Consider the following 24,037-nt stretch of genomic DNA (forward strand, 5'->3'; position numbering starts at 1 on the left):
CACCCACAGCCCTCCAAATAACAAAGGCATCTTTGCATCCCTGACAAAGGATCCAATAAACATGTGGCGAAGGAAGAGAGAGCAGAAAAAATTCCACACAATGAAAAACGGGAGCTTCCTTTTATGCAACCAACAATGCAGAAACCACCCTGGCAAGCACAAGGCTGAGTGCACTTTGTGAAATATTGCACATAAAGGTCAGCAAAATCTTACAGAACATCCTGTAGGATTGGCTCCTGAGGGGACTGCTTTGAGACTAGAGCTGCTTGGTTGCCATTTGTTTGAAATTATTTCCCCATAAATCATGCTGATGGCTCTCCCCCAGTTTGCTCACCCATCTCCCAGAAAAACCTTGGGGATGGAAAGCAAAATTTTCTTGTGGGTTGCCTAATCAATATTAAAGATCAGCTTTGCTGCTCTGATGCTCTCCTTGCTGGTCAGAATATCTTTTTGAATTCTTGAAGGTCACCTTGTGCCTTCCCAACCCAGTTTCCCCACAAGAAGACACTTTTCCATCATTTTTCAGTAGCCAGGGAGCCCACACAAGCTGCCTGGTGTAGTTTATCACATGTAAGTGGAAAAACATGGCACAGATTCAGCCCTTCCCAGAGGGAAGGCACAGGGATTCAGGGATGAAGCATTCAGGTTCCACAGGCTGCCAAACAAGAGATTCACAGGCAGCACAAGCAGACCCAGCACTTCCTCAAAAGCACAGATCAAAGTGCCTGATTTAGTGACCTTCCACCTAGAAGCAAGAACCTCTCCCTCACTGACATGAAAAAAGCACTGTGAAAACCTTCCAAATTAGGCCCTCTGGGGATAACTCACCTGAAGAAAGCTGAACTCTCAGTGAAAGGTAAAGATCAGAGGGAAAGAGGCACCTGTTGGATCATCAGCTGAATCTGACTCCTCATTGCAGGGCAAAGAAAGATCCAAGACCTGCCCTACTGAAACATCACTCCTGTACCCCTGCCAGAAGGTCTCCGGTGCTCTCTGCTACCTCTCTTGTCCAGGAGGAAAAGGGAAGGAGAAGATCATGTTAAAGCACACTTCAACTACAAGCATTTCCTTTAAAAGAAAGGCAAGTACAAATAAAGGGCCTGGCACCTGGTTTGGGATTCCTGCTCTGCTCAGATTTCACTCAGGGCACGAGCTGCACAGAGCACTGGGGAGTGCTGCATCCCACGCCTCCAGGAAAAAACAGCCTTCCCCACCCCAGAGCCACAGACCTCCAAAGAAACTAAAAAATGACTCTGCAAGAGGCACTCAGAACTAGACTACACATGAGAGCAGAACAACTGGCTTAAGTTAACACCGCTTCCCTGCTTGGGGCGCTTTTCTCAGTTCCCAAAAAGAAATCTGAGACCAAAGACTGATAAATAAAATAAATCAATAGAAGAGGGAGGTATGTCTAGTCCTCAGAGACTTCAACTGTCTTAAATCCAGCATCACACAAAGAAGTAATTCTCTTTACTGTGTCAAAAATAAAGAGGGGGAAAAACCACACAGAACTGCCAAATGTGTTAAATACATAATTTAGGGCAATTTAATTTAAAAAAGCAAAATACATTTCATCATTCATCGGCTGGCACGACGTATAAAAACTTTTAAATAACAACTTTAATATTAGTCACAAAATACAGCATGTTTTATAAAAATAGCTATATGCACTGATATTACTGATAATGTAAAACCACTCTGAAGAGGCCATGCAAAGACATTCAGCTTTGACCTTTCAACTTCTAAGTGTTTGTTGCATCTGCTACTTTATTCCTTCTCAGTCTGCTTGGGAGGGTTTTGTGCTGGCACCTGGGGGCCTCCTCCTCCCTCCCTGCACACAAAGCCCTGGAAAAAGGTTTCAAAAAGGGCTGACAAGTTAAGGTGCATCATGGGCATCTCAGTGGCCCAATTTTCACAGCTTATGTTTCACAAAGTGCTCAACATCTGTGTCTTTCTCAATGGACGTCCCTTTTTGGTCACTTAAAATCTTCAGCTTTTCAGCCAAAACCCTTCCAAATTATTCTTGGCTCTGTTACACCACAGTATTGAAATTGAAATTAAAAATCGAGACACCCAGCCTGAGATTTCTACAGGAGGCAGAATTCTGTGGCTGCAGCACCATTTTTGTACAGCTGTACCCTGCTTGTGGCATTTCTAAATTATTCACACACCAAAATTCACTGATGTCGGCCTGTTCACATTAGGAAGTCCATGTAGGACACACAAAAGGTCATGGGAGAAATACCATTTTACAGAAAGGAAGGTTTAGCTGAGGATAGCATTAATATAATAAAACCCCACATTAGTATTAAAAAGCCTAACAGTAAACTGTTACATAAACAGTCTGTTACACTGCTGATATCAGATTTAAGAATGTAACTGTTCCAAGGGGACATACTGGACATCAAACTCCAGAAAATTAAAAAAGAGATGGTATGGAGTACATTAGAGTTAAGGGCAAAGATATGTCAGATAAAAAACCCCACCCCTCCCAGTTTTCACTCCACATGCTGACACACAAATTATCAACAACATAAAAGAAGCTGCAGAGCTCTCTCCACCTCTAGAAATATGAGCACCTTTACAGTCCCTTCTCATTCCATTTCAGCCCAATGAATGCAATGGAGACAGAGATGCACCCAGTCATCACCTTCATTCCTGAGTCTATAGAAAGAGGAGGGCACTGTTGGTTGAGAACAGTCCCTACTGCTGGCAATAACAGCAGCACCTTCAAAATGTGCCACCAAGGAGAGCAGCCATCAGCAGGGAGAGGCTTGATGCTCTGCCTGGCAAAGTGTGGGTTTTTCCTGATGTTTTCAAGTTTGCATTTTAAACTGTGCTCTTCTAAGAAGAAAATGAGGAAAACTTAGTGATTTATCACCTCAGATAATAACACAGCAGCAAACTCATCTTCTGCAGTTTGAAAAAAAAAAAAACCAGTTGAATTATCTTAATGCACTAAATCTGACAGGCAAAAAACATTCCCATAAAAAGCTGTCCCCTTTAAGTTACGAGTCACATCACAAGAGCAAGCTCCTAATCAAAGTGTCGGAAGCAGAGCAGCTTTTATCAGCGCTGAAGATCCAAATAAGAACACAGACTCATGCTGCCCCCGCCACAGCAGCTCAGGGCTTCAGAAGGCTTTATGGGGAACTGGCTGGAAGTCGCTGGTTTTGGTGGCGTGTGCCAGGGCCCTGCGCCGGGCCAGGCGGGACTTGGAGGGAGGGGACAGCTTCATGGAGCACACGGCGCGGGCGGCGCTCTCCGGCTCCGCGCTCAGCTCGCTCTCGTGCTGGGACAGCTGCCGGTTCAGGGCGATGGCCTCGGCTGCAAACAGCGTCAGGTCCTTTGTGCTGCTGTTCCTGGCCAGGGGAAGAGAAGGAGGAAGCAGTTTCAATACAGGCGCTTCAGCCACTTGCCCTCACAGCACAGTATCTATTTCCAGGCGTGTTTATTTCTTCTAGCAAATCATAGAGACAGCAGGCAAAATGACCAGGTAATATTTGCATTTATCCTCACTCAGAGGACCAGCAATGCATGACAACAGCACTCTGGGATTTTGGAAAGAGCCACAGTTCTACTCCTCCTTCTGCCAAGGACTTCTGATTATAAACCCAGGAAGCCACCTGAGATGTCATCCTTAATTTCTACCGGCTCTCAAAGGATGGGCAAACGGGGCCATTCTGCTGCCCTTCTCCAGAGAACTGCAGTCCCACTGTAACTGCACCTGTGGCTTATGGAATTGCTTTTCTGATGGGAGAACCACCTGAAATCACCAGCAGACAGAAACAGATGTGTGACTCAGGCTCTCTGGCATACAGGTTCTCCCATCAAATCACCTGCAATGAGGCTTGCCCTGCTCACAGTAAATGGATATTGTGAGTGCCACCAACTACAGGGCAAGTCAGATCCAAGTCTGTGTTTATGGTGATTATTCACCCATCAGAAAGCAGTCTCTCTGGGTAACACACGCCTTTATGCCTTTTTCTGCCCCTCCTGGGCAGCAAGCTGACAAAACCATCATTATTTCCTGTCTAAGATGAACACTGCACTGCAGGAATTCCCTCTAATGCTTTTCTCACAAACAAGCAAGATTAGATAATAAAGAAAATTCAGAGCTTTAATATTTCTCATGTTCTTAACAAAATTAGTGTGGCACATTCATGAAGCTCCATTCTCAGCCAGGGATGTTACCTCCTAATTTGTCAACTCCTCTCTCCCACCCATTCTTTCAGGAATTATTCTTGGCCAAGTTTATAGATGTTTAGAAAATAAATCCTACCTTTGAAGAACTTGAGGGGTGGGCAATCCCCTTTCAGGAGCCTGCTAGAAGAAGCATTGAAGGGAAGTTAGTTACATATTAGCAGCTGGGAACCAAGCCTTCCCAAGAGTTATAAGAAACAAGTGACTCCCCCAAATCTTTACAGATACTGCAAATAAACTAATTTACTGTGAGCAAAGCATAATTCATAATCTCTCTCCCCTCACAAGAAGATTTCACAGCTTGCAGGTATAAGACTACAGTTTTGGAAGCTCTCCAGAGGGTCTATTCCTTCTTTCCTGAACAGGGAACTGAAACATAAGAGGACACTGCTGTTCTTTTATAACCATATTTACCAGCATTCTGCATTACTGTATTAGCACAATAATTTGTGTACTGCAGTACTTGCTATTCACAAGAAAGCCATTTAAAATGCACAAAGCAATAATTAAACAAAACAAAGCAAACACTTAAAGGCTGACATATTCATCCAAATATTTACCATGCAGAAAAAAATAAAGCCACTGTGTATTATTTAATTAATCAAGATACAAGCACTGAAACACACAAGGACTCAAATAAAAGTTCAGAGACAGGGAACAGCTTATTTGTCACTCTGGAAGAAGAATAACTCTTTATATAAAGGGGGATACATACTCCTTGAAGCCATGAATGTTGCAAAACTTGGGCAGCACTAAGCCGTTCTTTGGCATCACAAACCAGAAGCTTTGAGATGAGATCTTTGGCCTCAGAGGAAATATGTGACCAGTCCTTGTCAGGAAATTCATATTTGCCCTCCTGAATGCTCTCAAAAAGCTTGTTCTGGTAAAGGAAAAAAAATATTTAATTGAAATACACTGCAACAAGAAGGTTTCTCAGGTGAGACTTCCCACTCACTTTTAACCACCTGATGTGGAGGGCAACAACTGAAACCATCCAGTGTCCTTATGCAGTCAATGGGGAGTGACAGGCAGCTCCACAGAGTGGCTCAGTGCAGCCTAAGATGGACACAATACACTGTCTGCTGAAAACACTTCCCCCCACCCCTAAGAGGGCAGCTAAAATACTCAATTTTTAGAAAATAAATGCAGGCCCTGCATAGCAACCCTCCCAGGGCTCAGCTTTTATCTGAGGAATTGCAGTGACTACCATAAACCAGATCAAGGATTACAGACCAAGGGATGATCCCAGAGTGGGGAAGAGGGTGAGGAGAAGTTCTGAGATCTCACAGCAGGAGGAAGGAGAGGCTGTTGCTCATGCTTACTTTAGAAACTGGTATCACTGAACTTCTCTACTGCCACTCTCACTTTGCAGTGACAGCTCATCCTCCCAGCCACCTGCCAGCATCAGGCACAGCTCCCCACTGCTGACACTGCAGCAAGTTCTGCACCCAAAGCCCAGGGGAGAACTCTGCTCTCCCCACACACCCAGGACATGAACACTCACCTGGCAAACCCTGCAGACTTCTCCTCTGTCCCAGCCACAGTCTGTGCCACAGTTGCCCACAAAAGGGGGGTAACCACTGAGCATGATGTACAGGATCACCCCCAGGCTCCACAGATCACACCTCTTGTCATAGAACGTGGCCTCCTCCATGAAGACTTCCACCACTTCAGGTGCCATGTATTCTGCAGAGCCACACTAAGAAACCAAATTCCATCAAGCTTTCAAAGGGACAGTCACATCAAAACAAGACTCAGGCTTATAATTTTCCACTCTTTATACCAAGTGGCTTGGTGGAAAAGCAGAAATTAGGCATCAGTGAATACTGAAGTTCCTATAGTTCTTAAACAGCACCACAAGCTGTTCTACATTACTGTGAACCTTTAATCCAAGGTCAAAACATTAATTTACATCTTTCAGGTTTTTAAATCTTATCCATTAGTTATCAGACAAGTGTATCAGGGGAATAGATTTCTGTAAGACTTCTGCAACACTGTCAGATTTTTCTTTCACAGTAAATGGCAAAAGCACAGGACTGTAGTTTTTCAAACCAATGTGTATTATAAAGCTACACACTGATTAGAGAGCTTGCATTCTCCATAGCTCATTGGCTTGGCTACAGAACCAAAACATGGGGAAATGAACACAAAACTAAGGTTCAGAGTCTGTCCATAAGCACACAAAAATGGGCACAAAAAGTTTCTCCATTTGACTGTGTAAGAGATAAGCAGGACCAATGTGTCTCATGCTGGCCAAGAGGAGAATTAACAATGAGCTCCCGTGCTTTTGTGTATTTGTTCTGTAACTGGGAAAGCAAGACAGCATTCACCACACATACACTTGCTTGAAATGAACTGGCCAGCACTGGGTGTAGTGGCAGTAAGCCCTTTGGAAGGTCTCCTCTGGAGATAAGAAAAACTGATTTGTTTGTAGTAGAACAAAGACAGCACAAAGCCACAACAAGTCTCTCACCGGCGTTGTTAACTCAGGAGTAGTTATGGGAGTACACGCACTGTTGAGCTTCACCCCACTGCCAAGGTCAAAGTCACATATTTTTACTGGTGATATCTAAAAAAATATAAGAGGTCAGGAAGACTGGGATTAATGCAAAATCTATGAATATGTATATTTGTGAAGTAGAAAACCCCAGCACAGAGCACAAATCCCTAGTGAGACCCAGTCCCTTACAGCCACCTTCTAATTCGCCTGCCCTGCCCCAGCTGCACCCACACCACCTGCACCTGATCCTGCTACATTATTCTTTTATTTGGTTAGGCAAGTGCCAGTACACATCAGGGCACTTTGAAAACTGGTCATATAAAGTGACCAGCTGGCCTCTAAATGCTGCTTGTCCATCTGGGTACTGGCTCAGAACAGATGAGGCACGAGGGTGTCACTGCTGTCCCTCTCTAAGGTCTGTTGGCTTTTTATCTCTTAGCCAGATGTTCACATTTTCACAGCTCAAAGATGAATTTAATCTCTTTCAAGCATCAGTTCTGTTAAATTTAGTTGAAGTTCACTAATGGGTTCAAAAGTTTTCAAGAAGAGAAAAAACACAAGAACTGTTTTTGGGAACCAAGTTAAAAAAATTCATTTAGGAGAGTTGAGAGACCAGAGCAGCACCTTTTCTGGAGATTCACACAAGATGTTTTCAGGCTTCAGGTCCCTGTGAGCAATACCTAAAAAGAGAGTACAAATGTTCATTAGAAAGGATACTCTGCTGTTTTATTTCTCATAACTTCTCTTTTTTAGAAGGTGGTCTGGGAAATATTCTAGGTCTGAGCCAGGTACACACAACTGCCCCTCTTAAATATAATAATTTAACTGTAAAGTGCAACTGTTAAATGTCACTATTGCATCCTGCTATACCTTTATCATCCTTAACTGGACAGGAGAGTCTGTCAAGCAAGTAAGAACCTAACATCAGAACATTTTGTTAGCCCAAATTAATTGTGTTCCTTAAAACCAGCTTATTGAGATGACTGACCTGTAGAAAAGTTTAGTGCTTTACACAGTTTAATGAAATTATTTTGGTGCCTTTTACAGTGAAGCTGTTCTTTCCAGGTGGATCAAGTGGCTTGCTGAACTCCTACCAACACAGACAGTACTTGAAGCACTCTCCTCAGCAAAAAATCCCCCAGATGAAAATATCCTTTTCACGTACATACTCATTGCTGAAGCAAATGAAAAATTAAAGTTTCAGTTAGAGATGCTGAAGAAAAGCTAAAGGAAAACAGCCAAAAGGCTTCTTCATTCGACTCCTCTCAGAATAGGCAAACCTAACAGGGAAGCACAAAGTTATCTGTGCAATCCACATGCAAGGTGGTTCTCTGTCAAAGTTCTTCAAATGCCTAAAAACACAATTTCTGGAAGTTCTTAACTTAATATGATCAAACTCAAATGGAAGGTAGAAAATGAGAGGCAAAAGAATCAAATCAAATGAGCAACTTGGCTGTAATTTAACTACAGTCTAGTCTTGATTTAGCAACTTACACTCCAAGAACACCTTATATTACTTCAGAGTACAGGAAGGAAAAATCCACCAAACTCTTGGCAAGGGAGCTTTTAATGTCAATTCTTCAGCACATTTCACAAGATGTGGCTTAAAATATAACAGCAGAGCCCCAAACTAAAGGGATCAGTGCTCATACTGACACAGTGCACATGGTTTTGGCACAAATGATGACACAATGAACCCACTGAGGTGGCCTGAGCTGACACTTGCAACAAGGCTGACCAAACTCCCAGCAGTTGCCTTGGCTCACAATGGGAAAGCCAAGAGTGTCTTTTTGTATTACTGTGTGAATTCAAATGTCTGATTATGTAACATTTGATTTTGCAGTCACACAAAGCACTGAGAAACCAACTGCCTTTAAACACCTCTCCAGTAGATTATTAGCAATAAAGCACACACATCCCAAGTGGGTGTAAGGCAGGATTATCATCCAGCTGAGTTTTAAACTACTCCTGTCAAAAGAATTAGTTGTCCTCATTCAAATTTTTTTAAAAGCATTTAGCTATAGGACTTCACCATTAAGCTGTGCAATAAAACTGCTTTAATTTCCTGTTTACTTTAGTGCTCTGTACCCTACTTACTAATTATTTTAATGTCACACGGAAGAACCATAAAGAGAACAATAAAATGAAAAGGGGATGTAGCTGATTCTGCAAGCTATATCCCTGCTGTCCCAGCTCACAGCAAACAACAAGAAAGCAGACTGCTGCTCTACAGCTATTTTAATCAATCACCCTCCTCTTGTTTGGGAAAAGGGGAATTAAAGCTAAAAGCTGAGAGAGAACTACAGAAAGGTATTAGCTCAGCTGATGTTAAACCTCTTGAGTGGGGTACCTGGACTGGCAGCTGTTAAGAAACCCACTACAACCTTGCACAACAAAAAAGATTTTTTCCACATATTCAGCCTAAGTTCCCTGCTTCTGATATGTCCCATATCTCAAAGTCAAAATCTTCTAAACACAGGTATTCAAGAAACACATTCTCTGAAGGTTTAATGTTGAATTACCACATAAAAACCTCTTGATCCAAACTAAGTTTGGTTTCACATTCAAATTCACTTTTTGAAACAGTCACAACATGTGACAAGATCCACATTTATCAGGCTTACCCCTTTTACTCCAAGCATTGCTACAATTTTCTTTTTAATGGGTTCAACTTGTTGAGGTACCAGTGCTGTGATTCCAGCTCAGCATATAAACAGTCCTGTGACTTGAAAGTATGGACTACAACTAAACATTTATTGATCCAGGGCCAGCACTCAGCAATTTAGGCAGCAAATCAAGTCTGCTGAGATCTACCAGGCTAATCAGAATAGCAAAAAGGAAAGAAAAAATGTATCAAAATAAATATCCCACAAACAGTATCCAATCACATGCCATTCTGTTCAGAGCTAGTCACTGTAAGAGTAACTGAAGCTGCAAGGCCAGAAAATCACAACCTAGGAAAAACTTCAAAAGTATCCATCATATTCAGCCCAAAAATATACTCTGGGATGACCATAATGCACAGAAATTTTTGAATTTAAACCAAAGTATTCCCAAGTCAAAAAAGCAGCAGAAATACACTAACATGATAAAAATCTCTGTAAACATAACTGCTTTAAATGTAAGCAAATTCCAAAGGAATCGAGGACATCTTCAAATAAAGACTATACTTCACTTAGCTCTCTCAATTTAACAGTGAGAGTTTAAATGTGGGCAGCCAAAAGCGACGGCAAACCAGCAAGTCTTGTGACCAGCAGAAATTGAGTAATTACAAAATAGAAACTCTGTTGACCTGAAAAGATGAGGAAATCAAACTTTTATTAGAACCCTTTTGAGTAACCTTTATATGGTGGCTTGTGTAACAGGAACAAATAGACTCAACCCTAATGTTAAGTCTCTCTGGGTGATGATTCAAGTTTTCTTCTTGGAAAGCCTGTACCATCCTAACACTCCCAATTACTGAAAATACTACAATATGAAAATAGAATCATAGAGGAAAACAGCTTAAGTCATCTGGCATTGCTGTAAATGGGAACACTAGCAAAAGCTGTCTACCTAGAGATAAATGTGCTTTATAACCTGAGTGTACAGTATTAACTGGTAAAGATGGAGGCAGCCCTCTCTCACCTTTAGTATGAAGAAAGTCCAGAGCAGAGGCAATGTCTCTCACCACTTTGCTTGCTTCTCGTTCATTGAAGTGCTTCCTCTTTTGAATATGGGCCAGGATTGAACCTGTCAGGGTAACAGGTGAAAGGGAAAACCTCAGCATGAATGCTGAGCTAGTTCCAAGCATCATGAACCCATCATCTCATTTTCACACTTCATAGCAACCTTTCACAGCAGGCAAATTCTGTGGAGCAGAGGGGAATGACTAAGAAAAAAAGGCACAACTGAGCAGCTTCACCACTTAAGTGTGCTAGAACATAATTTTCAGACAGTGCAGCTTCCAGGTTAAGCACAGCATGAGAGGCAATCACTGCCTCAGGACATGACTGGCCTGTTTTCCACACACTGGGAGAGTGGAGATTTGCCAACAGTACCAGTAAAACTCAAACCAGTAAAACTCAAATCAGCTAAGGAGATCCATAAACACTTCAGCAAACCCAACCCACCCCAGGTCAGGGATGGTCATACTCAAATTCCCCTCATTTGCTATAATGTCACCACTGAAACCCTGCACTGAAGTTAAGGATACACATTTGGTGCCTCAACATCATCAAAGTAAAAAGAGATTTGACCTTTAAATACACATCAAATTCCCCACAGGCATCAAGGCAAGGCTTCTGCACTGACTTAAGGCAAAATTTACCCAGGGATATAAAATCTGACAAAAGACCTCTAAATTAAAACATACTGAAGGGCTGGTAGCTTGCAGGCAGAGCCTCACTGGTATCCCTTTAACAAAGAATAAAGGGAGGTTTGATTCCTCATTTTCATAAAGTGAATTCAATCATTCATCTTAAAAGATTAAAAATATCTTTTAAAAAACCATGTAGTCTACAGAGATCCCAGATCCCTAAGCAGCCTTACTATTGCCTTCTATTTTCTTATTCAGAGAGGTGTATCTGCAAAAGCAATCAGGCAAAAAAACTCAAGTAGTGACTGCCATTTCTTATTAGCCCCAGTACACTCAATGTTTTCTATCTCAGGTGATTTCACTTTTATGCCCTAGTTCTAAATGTGGAAGGAAATCTCCTACTGGGTAATTCCTATTCTAATACCATCAATGCTACTGGCACTCCTGCACAGTGAGCATTCAGAGAGGGAAGAGAAAGGACATTCAAAAAGAAGAGAGAGATGTGCTCAGATATGCACAGCCAAGCTGGGTCAGCTGGGTGAAGAAAGGCCACTTTGGACCAAGTTATCAGATTTCAAACACAGACATTTTCCCTTGCCAAAACCAACACCACCTGGTTTGCTACAGATTTCTTGAGTGCACAAAGTTCAAAGGGTTTTCCTGATGTAGTTGTTCTTTGCACTTTTAGAAAGCAGTGAAAGTTCTTCAATGTTTCCAGCCCTGTGGAAAAGACCCCACACTTTGCAGGAAACAATACTGATCTACCTGAAGTGCTTATCTCACTCAGCAGGTTTATCTGAAATTACCCTTCTGAATAGAGCTGATGTTCAAACTCTCTCAGATAAGAATTATATCAATATCAATAAAAACACACTTTACTGACTTCATATTCAGCCCATGTAGAGAATTTTCATGAAGAAAGAATAGCAGGGCACTAGTTGTTCCTGCCTCTCCAGTACTCAGAGAAAGCATCATACAGCACCTCTCAAAATGCATTTCAGAGGAGAAAAAAAAGAGGAAAAAACTCTTAAATCACAAAAGTTCAATCTGATCAGCTCAATTTTAACTCACTCAATTATAAAACGCTGTCAGACAAGGATACTAAAGGGACTCTGCATATCACAGTGAACTGAAAACAGATAAAACAGGAGCAGAGCTCCTTCAGTTACCACAGCTACTGGAAGGCAAAGTTGAAAATGGAAAACCCAAATTATGCTCCAACACTGTGAGAGCAGCCTCTGAGACTGGAGTTACTGAAGTAAGACTTGCATTGAAGATTAATGTTCTCATTCTTGCCAGCCTTGCTACTCACATCAGTATCTGTAGTGCATCAGATCTGACCCTAATTCTCATTCTGTGTCTTCAAACTACATACCTAACCCTTTAAATACTGATTTTTAAGAGATATAATACTGATTTAAGAGAAAACTAGCCTCAGCCCTATCTGAGCCTGTAAAATCAGTAGCTAAGAGGGGAGCAGCATTATTATCCTCTCTGCAGCCATGCAGGTGCACTGACAACCACAGACTCACAAAGAAGAGGGTTAACTAATGGAAGAATGTGGAGATGAAAAAAAAGAAATTCAGATTCATCTCAAACAAGCCCCATTACAGCTAATTTGTCAGAGACATCTGTGCATTAAGAAAAAGTGTTATGGGAAAATACAATAAAAATATGCAGAATTTTGAGAAAAGTTAAACAGAGGCTTTTACTCAAGAAATGTACACATCCCTCCCTTTCAAAAATAGTTCTGCATCTGTGCATAAAGAATTTTTATTTCTTGCACATACAGTTTGCTCCTGGAAACCTTCTTGACCAGAGACCATAGATGATGTTCTCTGGGCAGCAGGATACTCCAGAAGTTCTCCTTTGAAGGGTTGGCCAGATTAACTCCTGGTTTTTGCACAGCCATGCAATTAGCAGGTACTGTAATTAGACTCCATGCAGACAAATGTGAGAAAGCTGCAGCAAGCACTTCATGGGCTTTCTCATTGCCCAGGTGAGTGGGAAGTGCTGGAGCCCAGTGACCACTCAGGCTCACTTGATGGGCTCTCAAACACCCACAAGCACAACTGGTTCTCCATAACAGCAACCCCAGGCACGGGCAAGATTTTCATAACAGAGCTCCAGGCAATGAAGTCAATTCTACATCAAAGGAAAATTCTGCCAGAGTACACAGATGCTGCACTAAATTCTCAAGCATTTAAAGTGAGTTCTTCAATTACTACTTTAAAACAGAGGCAAATAGGAGCCAAAATGATTCAATGAGCAAAGGCACAGTTTCTGCACAGTACCTCCTCGCAGCTTCTCAAAGACCAGGTAGTATCTTGTGTCATCTTCAAAAAATTCTATTAACTCCAAAATGTTCCTTTAAAAAAAGAAACAAAAAAGGGAATCAAAGAAACAAGCATAGAGTGTACACACAGCAGTGAAGAGTTTCAGCCCAGTGTGGATAACTAGGAAGTGCCAGAAGTAACCAAAAATACAAGTTCTAGTTAATCAAGTTGCTTTGGTTGCCTGTGGCATTAAAACCACATTTCCAACTCCCACTGAAATTAAAGCATGGGAAAGAGGCCAAACAGCACACTCAGACAAGACTGTGAGAGCTCTGCTACTGCTCAGTTGACAGGAAGATAACTGGTTGTAGGTTGTATTTAATAATTTAAAACACTGCATTTGTGCTGAAGGCAGAAATAAAGAAAAAATAATTAAACTGGCATTCTTTCTCTCTGGAAATCACAAAGCAAAACACAGAGGGCTCAAAGGAGACAGGCATCTGTCAACAAGATATTAAATCCAGCTCCTTAGTTGCCATTTTTAGACCAACTCCTGTTTACCTCATGCAAATTCTTTGCAGCACAAATACCCCACGTTGCATTGAGAATTTCAAATGTGTAAGTCAGAATTTTTTACCTTTAATGGTACACTCAACCCCCAAAATTCTGCATGTGGTCATGTGAGCTTGAGTTCTTCATCAGTTGTGCACTGGATGATCATTTACTCTTAACCTCACAAAAGAGGAAACTCATGGTCTGCTTCTCTACAGCACAACATAAGCCCATGAGTTTAGTAAACAAGTTGGTTTTGAAATTATTTCTGTATGTTATATTAGGCATTTGTTTGAAAAATTCAATATAAGCTGCACAACTGTAATATATATACCATCTGTTGTATATATATTCTAGATTAACAGAGACATCTAAAAGTAGTTTCAGAACTGCCTCAAACCCATCACAAAGTTCCCAGGGCCTGCACAGCTTTTCTTCCTCTTCAGCCATGAGCAGCAGCTTTGCAGTTGCCTCATCCTGTGGCTGCATGAAGTCAGCACACATCCAAATGAGAACTATGTTAACTTTTTGCTGACCTAAGAGTTCCAGTGCAAAAGAAGGAAGGCTGACACAAGGAGGAGGGCAAATCACACATCAGGGAAAGGAACGGTGAGATTTCCTTTCCACAGCAGCTGGTATCATGTCAGTTTTTGCTGATGGTGAAATCACAGGGGAGAGTGTCAAAATGTTAATTTCTCATCTGGACAAAAGCCATGCATCACTAAAGCACAATCAAGCTACATTGACCTGGCTGATAACTGAGTTGCGTAACTATTAATCTGTAAATATTTCACAGGTAAAGAAGGGGAAATTCTTAATCTGAGTAAGTCAAATCTAAATTTCAAACTGGTTTTAAGGAGACTGCTGCAAAGCTTCTAGCCTTGTCACATATGAAAATTTGAAAACAAATAATCAAAACATTTTAAATAAATAAAGACAAGACCATACTTACTTGTTACCCTGGCACTGGTACAGAGTTTCTATCTCACGAAAAACCCGACTCCGACTATGCCCAGCATTTTTTTCAATGATCTGTGAAAAGGAGTTTTAAGAACTCATATTTGAAAAAATTACTGCAGGAACTATGCATATAGCTCTGGAATTAGGTAACTGTTCCAAGGTTTGAATCTAGGGCATGCCCGCTGGAGAACAACACTCCACCTTTGTTTGTTTGTTCAATTTCTCATCTGGCATTTGCTTACAGAGCAGTGTCAGCAGAGCTCTGGAAGGCATTCAGAGGACAAGAGAATTTAGGGCAGGAAGAGAAGAAAGGAACTAAATCCACACATTACACAGCCAGTGACCAGTTACCACAAGCTTTTTCTTGCATAATTTTAATTTTGAAATGTGCAGAACAGGATATCCTCCTGAGATCTACCAAGAATAGATTTGAGTCACATCTGACTCTGAACAGTCAAAAAGAACAGATTTGTCATTAGAGGCATTTAAGCAACAAATACCAAATGCACCACAAAATAAAAGTTCATAGTGTAAACTTTATAGAGACCCAATAATAGAATGTAAAGAAAACATACATTCAATCTCAGAGCCATCAGAAGTCACCCTCCTTCACACCATCCTTAGGTTGAAAGAGGACAAGAGGCTGAGCCTCAATGATTGCTGCATAAACTGAAAGCTCATGACATTACCAAGACATCACCATCACCTGTTTCCAGGACTGGTTTCTTATTCCTGCAGGCTGAGCTCTCTGGTGCAGGACAGGCAACAATCCACCAGTACTACACAGGTCTCTGCATCTGATCACATCAAATTCCTAATGCAGAGCTTTGTTTATTTCAACCTCTAAACTTCAACAATTTTACAAAGCACAGAAAAAATTCCAGCATCTATGGAACTACATTTTCAAAGGGGCTTAAAATTTTGTGCCTATTTTTGAATAGAATCAAGCATAAATCTTCCCTATTGCTATTGCTTGTAATTAAATGGGGGACGCAGGATAACAACAAATTTGTAAATGAGCTCAGCTTTTCAGTGATGTTACAGAAAGAAGATTGGCCTCTATCAAAAATTAAAGACAGCTTTACATGAACCACTGGCAGCACCTGATGCTCTCTGAACAGCACCCAAAATCTTGCACTGTTTGGGAGGCCATGCTGTATAATGACTCAACCTCTTCTTTCATAAGAAGAGACAAAGGTAGGCTACAACTAAAGCAGGGCATGAGAGGAAAGCTTGCCCTGAGATCCAATCACAGTGATTTACTGTTTGTGATTTCTACCTGCAGCTGATAAACCAGTTCACTCTGGAGGCACAACACTTCAGAGGACAGGTTTTCTCAACAGTTATAAAACAAGCTCATTTCAAGCATCAAAAATTTCCTAGAAGGATTTGCTATTACCCATCTATTGCAGGTTTTCCCTGAGATACTTAGAGGGAGTAGACATATCACAGACAGAAGTGATGCTGTTTTTACTCTCTACTTACTTTGACTGCATATTCTTTCCCAGTTTGGAGACTGACAGCACCCTGAACTTTAGCATATGCTCCCTCACCAAGCAGCTCAGCAGTCAGCTTGTACAAGTCTGCCAAAGAAACCCAGAAGAAAGGACACATCCATCAAAGTGAATTTTGAAAGTGAAAGTTATTTTAATGAATAACATCAAGACAAGCTCTTTATCTGCTAAGCTTCCCTCAAATTTATGTAGTATTAAAGCAGACATGCCAGTCTTAACTATGCTTCCTTTTTCACCTCCCTCTTTCAAGTTCAAGAAAAATTAGAAGTAAACTTTATCACAGCATCAAAATTGCTGAGATATAAAACATTTGTAGTATGAACAAATGTGTAATCTCTAGAATCTCAGCCACTATACCTGTCTTCATGTGAAACTCAAATTTTTTCAGTGGGAAGACAATTAATTATTTGATCAGAAAATGCTGCCATACATAATCTACTTGCAGAGATGGTGTTTTAAGTATAACAGACTTGAACATTTAAACCTGGAGTTGGTTGCTGCTACCATTTTTATTTGAAATGTATCTTCCATTGCTGCTTGCCCACTAAGAAGTTTTATACTGCTCAGTTTTCTCACTGAACTATATTTTACTTATAAAATTTCACAGCATTTGTGCACACATCTACTCAACCAAAACCTTTTGACATCAGCACTGTTCCTACCAGAAAATACAATGTCTAGTTAAGAAAACAGAAAAACATCAGAAGCAAAGCAGACTGTAACAGCTAAAAGCTTTTCAATTGCCACCAACCTTCAAACTTCCCAGGGACCTGATCTGTGGCTCTGGTTCTTTTCTTCTTTTTCCTTTTCCCACTGTCTGCTATGGGGACAGGCTGGCTGCTGACCATCTCTGTGTGGCAGAACATAGAGGTGACTTTAACAATCAATTATTTCAGGAGAAAATGCACATGCTCTTGTGTGTTTATGGTCCTATCTATCCAAAAGTTTCTCTGCTTTGCTTCATCACAGGCTGCCACCTCTTTTTCAAATCAGAGGAAAAGGCAATTCAGGTGCCAATTAATAGTTTGGGGGGTTGATAAATAAATGTAAAAACAGGAGGGAACAATAAAGCATCTATACTGAATCCTTATCTCATAGCACAGTAAGGCAAAGCACAGAGATAACCCAGAACACAACACATGCCCTGATACCAGACAGCACTTGCAGCCCTCACAAGGGCACTCCTCTGAGCTATTCTGCTGTTTTACAAAGAGATTTTTTTCAAATCAGGTCAGGGAAATGAGCCTCCAAAAGAGCAGGAAGGTGTGGGGAAGTTTCAAATCACTCAGTGAAACAAAGCAACCACAAGAGTTAAAGGATCACAAGAGAAATCTAGGTCAGTTAATGCTGCCAAAAGGCCACAAAGAAAACCATTTCTCACAGAACCATAATGTACCTTTCTAAACCACAGATCAGTGGGTAATTTATGCTCCAAACCAAGAAGTGTTAATGGCATATATTTTTTTTTCCTACATTACTAGCTGCAGATACTACAAGAGCTTAATCAGAGGTAACAATTCACTGGTGCAAGATAATATGGCAAAAAAAACCACCTGCATATTGTTTTTGAAGCCTAAATAAAAATATGGCCATATTTGTACAGCTAACCTATCTCCAAAAAGTTAAATGATTCCACCATGAGGTTCTAGTCAGGAGCACTTCACAGCAGTCACATCCAGCTAAGTTTGCCTCAACAGTTTAAAATCTCAGGCGAAAGTCTTCAATGCAGTAGCAAAGTACACCTAAGACATTTTACAGCCATGAGGAATTCTGACTAAATTCACTTTTAATCATATTGTACTACAGAAAAAGCTAAATCAATAGAAATAGTAGAATTATGGGAACACTGGCAGTGAAAGACAAGTGCCAAAAACTTCTGTCAGTTCTCTTTTAACAGAGATTGTAACGAGCAGTTTTTCTGCCTTTCACTGTTTCTAAAGTACTCAAAACATGGGAGAAGCTCCAAGGCAGAAAATATTCCACAACAATCTACCAATGCATTAAATACTTCTTCTTTGCTCCATTACATTTTTCTTGTTCTTATCTGTCAGTAATAGCTACTGTGAATGTCACTTAGAACCCACATGTCTGAAAATTCAGGGTAAGTGTTATTATAAAAGTCCTTTCTTGTTAACCACTTTGTGAAACACTTAAACATATATCACTCAAAGCCTCAAAACAACAATAAACCCTCATTTTCAAGTCTTAGGCAGAATGTGTTCAGAAATCATCATGATGGATGTTCTATGTGACTTCTTAAATACAGTAATATAAAGCAAGTTTTACCAGTTTCTGAAGAAACAGCTTCCTTTTAACTCAAACTGACACACATACAGCTTCAAATTTTAACATAAAAAGAAGGTGAGCCTTTGGCAGCAAATTCCAGCTCTCCTCAATTTCAATCCAACTTGCCTCAAGAGTTATTCAGAACTGGGACTAAAATGACACACCTGAAGCTGCTCAGAGATAGGTCTGCTCTGCTTGAAGGTGGTGCTTGATTTCCACAAGGTGTCACACAAGTAACTTTAATGGCCTGACCTTCCACCAGCCATAGCTAGACAGATTCTATTCCATTTCAAATATTACAGCTTCAGAGCTTGAAACTAAAAATCTACCTTTGACTAAAAATCAGCAAAAAGTCCAGAATGTGAATCCTGTCTCTCAGCACAGCTGACAGCTTCACAACCAGCTCCTGCACTCTACCAGCTGCCTCTGATATTTACAGTCAGCTGTTTATTAACTCACTACATTATTTCAATTCCCTTTAGTCTGACTCTATTCCTCAATTACAGAGAATTGCTTCCCTGAAAACAGGAAGTTCACTAGTTATGTATACAGAAACCAAATTGCTGAAAAGTTGACATTTTTAACCTATAGTCTTGACTAAATTTGCCATCACATTAAAGCATGAAGTGTTAGTTGTATTAGATTCTTATTACTGCTCTGGTCTGCTATTTCATATCTGACTTCTGTCAACACAGTTCATCCTTCAAAGGTATCACAGCTTCACTCCCATTACTCATTTGTTTTAATGAACCAGTACTTAATTAACAGCTGGTACTACAAGAAAACGCCTTTAGTCCAGCCAAACACTTTAGAGATTTTTCAAGCTTTCCAAGAAATGCTTTTTTTTCCTGCAACTGTACAACCAAAAGAGTTTTTGGAGACACTGAAGGACAGTGTGCCTCGACCATGCAAGCAATGCTGAGGTGCTCTGCATACTGCAGGAGTGCTCCTGGTGACAGGCACACTGTGGGCTCTGAGACAGCTCACCCTGCCAGACAGAGCTCAGGGACTGCATGGACTGCTCTGGAGGGAAATGGCCACAGACACATCAGGTCCAAGCTGAGTGTCTTCAAATTCTGATCTGTCCTTCTACAGTCAGGTTAGGATTATTACTCACAGGGTAATATTACCAGGACAATCCACAGAGAGATGAGAGCAAGTTTCTGTCTTAGCTGCAGTTTTGTTGAAGGCCCTGAATTTTATTATCATCATAACTCAGTGTTGAGGCAATATTTAACACACACACTATTCAGAGCCTGCGTGGGAAGGTAGTTACAGCCTTTCTCTTTTGTTGTAAAAGAAACTTGCAAACAAAGCAAGAGAAGAAGAAAGGGAACAATTACCACAAGTTTCACTTCATTCAGACCTTAAGCAATCTTTCATCTTGCTTTCTGACACTCCATATGTGAACATGCCAAAATCCACTACCCAGACCTAACTCCCCTCTCATTCTAATCTGCTTCCCAAAGGAAGGAAGAGGATATTTGGAAACAAGCACATGTGTGTAACAGGAAGCACTTGGGAACACATAAGAGATGCTTTTTTCTGTTTAGAAGAAAATACCTTGTTTGTGTGTTTGAACTCAGTGGAAGAAAGCAGAGTCCAGGTACCACCACCTGCTCCAAAACTGGGTCTTGCCTGAGCCAAGTTGTTCTGGAGCTGAAAAGAAACACCATCACATTACCATTCAAAAATCATGAAAATGTTTTCCCACACATTTAGATAGAGCCCAGAGCCTGAAGACATTGCAAGGACGTGTTTTGCTGGGCTTCATGTGAACACACAGCAAAGGCACACCCCTACAATTTCACTGGAACAAAATGAAAACAGACTTCAGTCCAGTTTTCCTCCCAGCTCAGCATCTCATACTGTTCCTGGACCCTTCCTCCTCCATCAACACTGATTCCTACAGATGTGGCTCAGAATGAAACTGGACACTCAGCAGGTGCTGATTCTGCAAAAACCATCTAGTTGCAGGAAGCTCAGAACAACCCAAGCTGCCTTTAAAAAGCAGCTACATAGTGATTAATTGTGTTTGTAATGTTACACATCAAGAGATACAATTTGAAGAGAAAGAATGTTCAATGATGTATGACAATCCTGTGTCAAATCAGATTATTTTGTACTTGTTCTGTATTAAGTACATTAATTTTAAATTGTAAGAAGTGAATACTCTTACTTGATTTTTGCACTAGTTTTCCACAATTCATTCTTAGCTGTCAGAGTTACCTTCTCATTCCACCTACAGCACAACTTTTAATTTCATTTAGTCTGAGTTATCCACAAAGGGAGAGGAACTTAAAAACATTCCATCATCTTCTCAATAATATACAAGAGCATTAACATTTTCAAATGAACACCTGAAAGTTCACAGGAAACCCAAGCAATCCAATTTCATCAAAGAGCAAGTCTGACAAAAATTACTGATCCAGCCTTATCACAGCATTGCTGTAACAACCCATAGTGTCACAGCTGACACCACCTGCTTGAAACCCTTCACACTGGGGAAAAGGTTACAGCAACCTTTCCCTTTATGTCCCTGCTTCCCCCTGCCATTCCCTCTGTCAATCTTCCAGGAGATCAGTGTCACATCATCTCCTGCTTGAGCAATTTGCAGAGTAACTCTTTGGTACTTTCAGCTAACACTTCCCTTGCAAACTAAGAGGGGTTTTCTGAGGTTCCCAGTCAAACCCTCCAGCCATGGGTGGATCTCACTTCCCAGGATAGCACATCAAATTATTTCAGATAGATTCCTCCCTTCCCATTTTCTTACTTCACCAGAATTACTGCTGGGGAAGCAGGGAGAGCCTTGATGGAGAGGAGAGCACCACAGCTCGGGAACAGCATATTTTGACACACATGCTGCAGACATGAGACTTGCTGAAATCAGCCTGTGTTTCCCCAGGCACACATGCATTTCTCTAAAAGCAGCAGTTATCACTCACAATGGCAGCAAAAGAACTGTTATCATCCCCACTGGAATGACAAAGGCAAACAAGAGAAGTGTCCTGATCCAGCTAAGACATAACAAGTAAGGAGAACAACTTAGACTGAGCATGGCTTAAAAACACTGTAATCTTTTTAATTTCTGGTTCAAGGACAATGTGTCTCCAAGGCAGCCACATGGTTGGGAGGATATAACAGGGTGTATTTCACAGGGCTAACAAATAACTGTGAATGGTGAGCTCTGCTGGGAACAACACGGCACACACACTGGTTATTGCACTAAAGAACATGCTCTGTCCTTCCACAGCCAGCAGAACAGGCAAACAGAATATTTACTGCTCCTGACCACGGGCAGGTAGCTCGTGTTTAACACCTGCCATCACAGGGCAGTAAGAACTTAGCAGCAAAGTTATTTTAAACTCCATCACACACATTCTAAATGAGAAAACTCCTAGCAATAGCGTGTTGACTCAACTACTTAAAGGCTCTCCAACCCCTAGAGCACTTTTAAATTAAGGAGATATCCAATGTAAGTAGGTTCTGAGGGCCCTTTACTAAACAGCTAGCTGTTTATTCTCTTCTACATCTGATGGCATGAACAACTCTCAGAAGATTGTCTCTGCATCACCAAGTAGCTTCTCTAATCCCCCTCAGCTCCCTTGTTAGTGTAAACCAAAGAGAAAAACTTCTTAGAAGACAACTTTTCATACAGATACAAGACAAACATTTCCTGCTCTTGCTCCACACCCATAAATGATCAATCAGATAATCACATCTGTCACTGGAGAAAAAAGCTACACAACATACACCTACATCAGCAAGCAGCCTTGTTTGGAGAAGCTAATCTAACTTTATGTTTTTCTAAACCTTGAAGCAAGATTGATTTTTCTTTATTTTCCCTTTTCTGTGCTTTCAACTCTAAAATTAAGTTATTAAACTCCACTGCATTGTCACATTTGATGTCACATAAGATTTGTACCAGTGTTCTAACATTTGTTACCAGGAAGGTACTAGGAGAGAGGACATTCCTCACAGCAGTAAATACTTTTTTTGAAAGCATTACAGAGGACTGGTACCATGAAATAATGTCATAGAAGCATATTGGTTGAAAAAGACCTTTAAAGAGCCAAGAAAGTTTCAAATGCACAAGGCACCCCACTTTACCTGGAGGGCTGCCAATACAAAACACCTTTAGAACTGAAGAGATTGAGGTTCAGCTCCACAGGAGTGTTTTGCCTTGCTTCCATCCAGCACCTGGCAGGCATGAAGAGGAGCTCTGTTTAGGTAAAAAAAAAAAAAAAAAAGCAAACAATGGTTCTTTGAAGTTATCAGAATATACACCAACCTTCCCAAGCCCAATTGTGAGTCATAACATTGGATGATAGAGGATTGTAGAAGAGGTCAGCTTGTAAATGGCAAAAAAAAAAAAAAAAAAGAAAAGAAAAGAAAAAGGCAGTGGCTTACTTCCCAACAGATCTGACACTTCACAGACAAGTGCCAGTGGTGTCAGGGAATGGGATGATTTTTGGCTACCACAAGTCCTGCTGATGCCAGCAGCCGAGCTGTCACCCAGGGCTGTCCCGCTGCCTCTCTCGCCTCAGAAGGTCACCCTGATCGAGCTAATGCCACTAAGTACACATCAGGCAGATTTTCACTGCTCCTCGGGGCTCACAGCTCTCGTTTAATGCCGGAGGAAAAACACAGGAACGAAAAGATTTCTCGTGATCACACCTAGAAGTTGGTCCGTTCGCCTTCGCCTGTTTTCCCACTCCAGCCATGTCAATAGAAAGCAGCTGCAGTAGGAGCGTACACACTTACCACTCTTTATTGAAAAACGCACTAGGTATGAAACACAGCACTTTAAACCTTCGGGGAACATATTCCCAGCTCCAGACACGAGGAAACTCCCGCATTCCTCGGGGAGAGCCCCCAGACCCAGAGCTGCCGGCCGGAGGGCTGGGGCACCTTCCAGCCGGGGGCTGCCGGCGCTCCCGCGTCCGAGCGCTCAGCCCGCCACACTCCGGACGAGCCGTAGGAGCTCCCGCGGGCACGGACCGAGCTCCCGCGGGCACGGACCGAGCCCCTGGGGACTGCCCTCCCTGGCCTCCCCTCAGCTGGCCGGGCGGGAAGCGCCGTGACCGCAGCCCCCCCTGCCCTCACCTCCATGGCGGCCGCGGGTCCCTCCTCGGCGGGGCGGCACCGCCCGCCCCCGCCCTGAGCTCGAGCAGCGGCGGGAGCGCGCCTGCGCGCGGCACCGCCCCCTCCGCGCCCCCGCACGGCCGCTCCTCTGAGGGGACGGGACGGGCAACAGCAATGGGGCGAATCAATGGGGCGAATCAATGGGGCAAATCAGTGGAGTATAGCGAGATCCTGCTCCCCAGGCTGGGCTGGCTGCTTGCCGTGTTCTCCTTCCCCCATGAGCGACATCACAGCATCACTTCGGCTGGAGAACCGAAGATCGCCGCGTCCGGTCGATGAGCGAGCACCGTTGTGTCAAGGGAGT

The 24,037-nt window shown here is 41.9% G+C and overlaps 1 protein-coding gene across 4 annotated transcripts; it reads right to left on the reverse strand.

Annotated features, from left to right (window-relative positions):
- Positions 1 to 1,521: 1,521 nt before the first annotated feature.
- MKNK1 (MAPK interacting serine/threonine kinase 1) lies at positions 1,522 to 23,738 on the reverse strand. Of its 4 annotated transcripts, none has more exons than XM_058808265.1 (14): positions 23,695 to 23,738; positions 22,699 to 22,810; positions 20,152 to 20,247; positions 17,054 to 17,152; positions 16,274 to 16,371; positions 14,781 to 14,860; positions 13,295 to 13,368; positions 10,331 to 10,435; positions 7,328 to 7,383; positions 6,677 to 6,772; positions 5,708 to 5,902; positions 4,919 to 5,083; positions 4,283 to 4,323; positions 1,522 to 3,362 (listed from the first exon to the last, which is right to left on the reverse strand). In XM_058808265.1, exons 4-14 carry the CDS (start codon positions 17,148 to 17,150, stop codon positions 3,134 to 3,136), a joined length of 1,236 nt encoding a protein of 411 aa, XP_058664248.1. In that variant the 5' UTR covers positions 17,151 to 17,152; positions 20,152 to 20,247; positions 22,699 to 22,810; positions 23,695 to 23,738; the 3' UTR covers positions 1,522 to 3,133. The 4 variants fall into 4 exon arrangements, with proteins under 4 accessions (XP_058664248.1, XP_058664246.1, XP_058664247.1 ...); XM_058808263.1 differs by having other exon boundaries at positions 4,283 to 4,326; XM_058808264.1 differs by lacking the exon at positions 23,695 to 23,738 and having other exon boundaries at positions 4,283 to 4,326; positions 20,152 to 20,241; positions 22,699 to 22,752.
- Between the last annotated feature and the right edge of the window lie 299 nt (positions 23,739 to 24,037).

The sequence above is a fragment of the Ammospiza caudacuta genome, chromosome 7 (assembly GCF_027887145.1).
Source record: "Ammospiza caudacuta isolate bAmmCau1 chromosome 7, bAmmCau1.pri, whole genome shotgun sequence".
Taxonomy (NCBI): Eukaryota; Metazoa; Chordata; class Aves; order Passeriformes; family Passerellidae; genus Ammospiza; species Ammospiza caudacuta.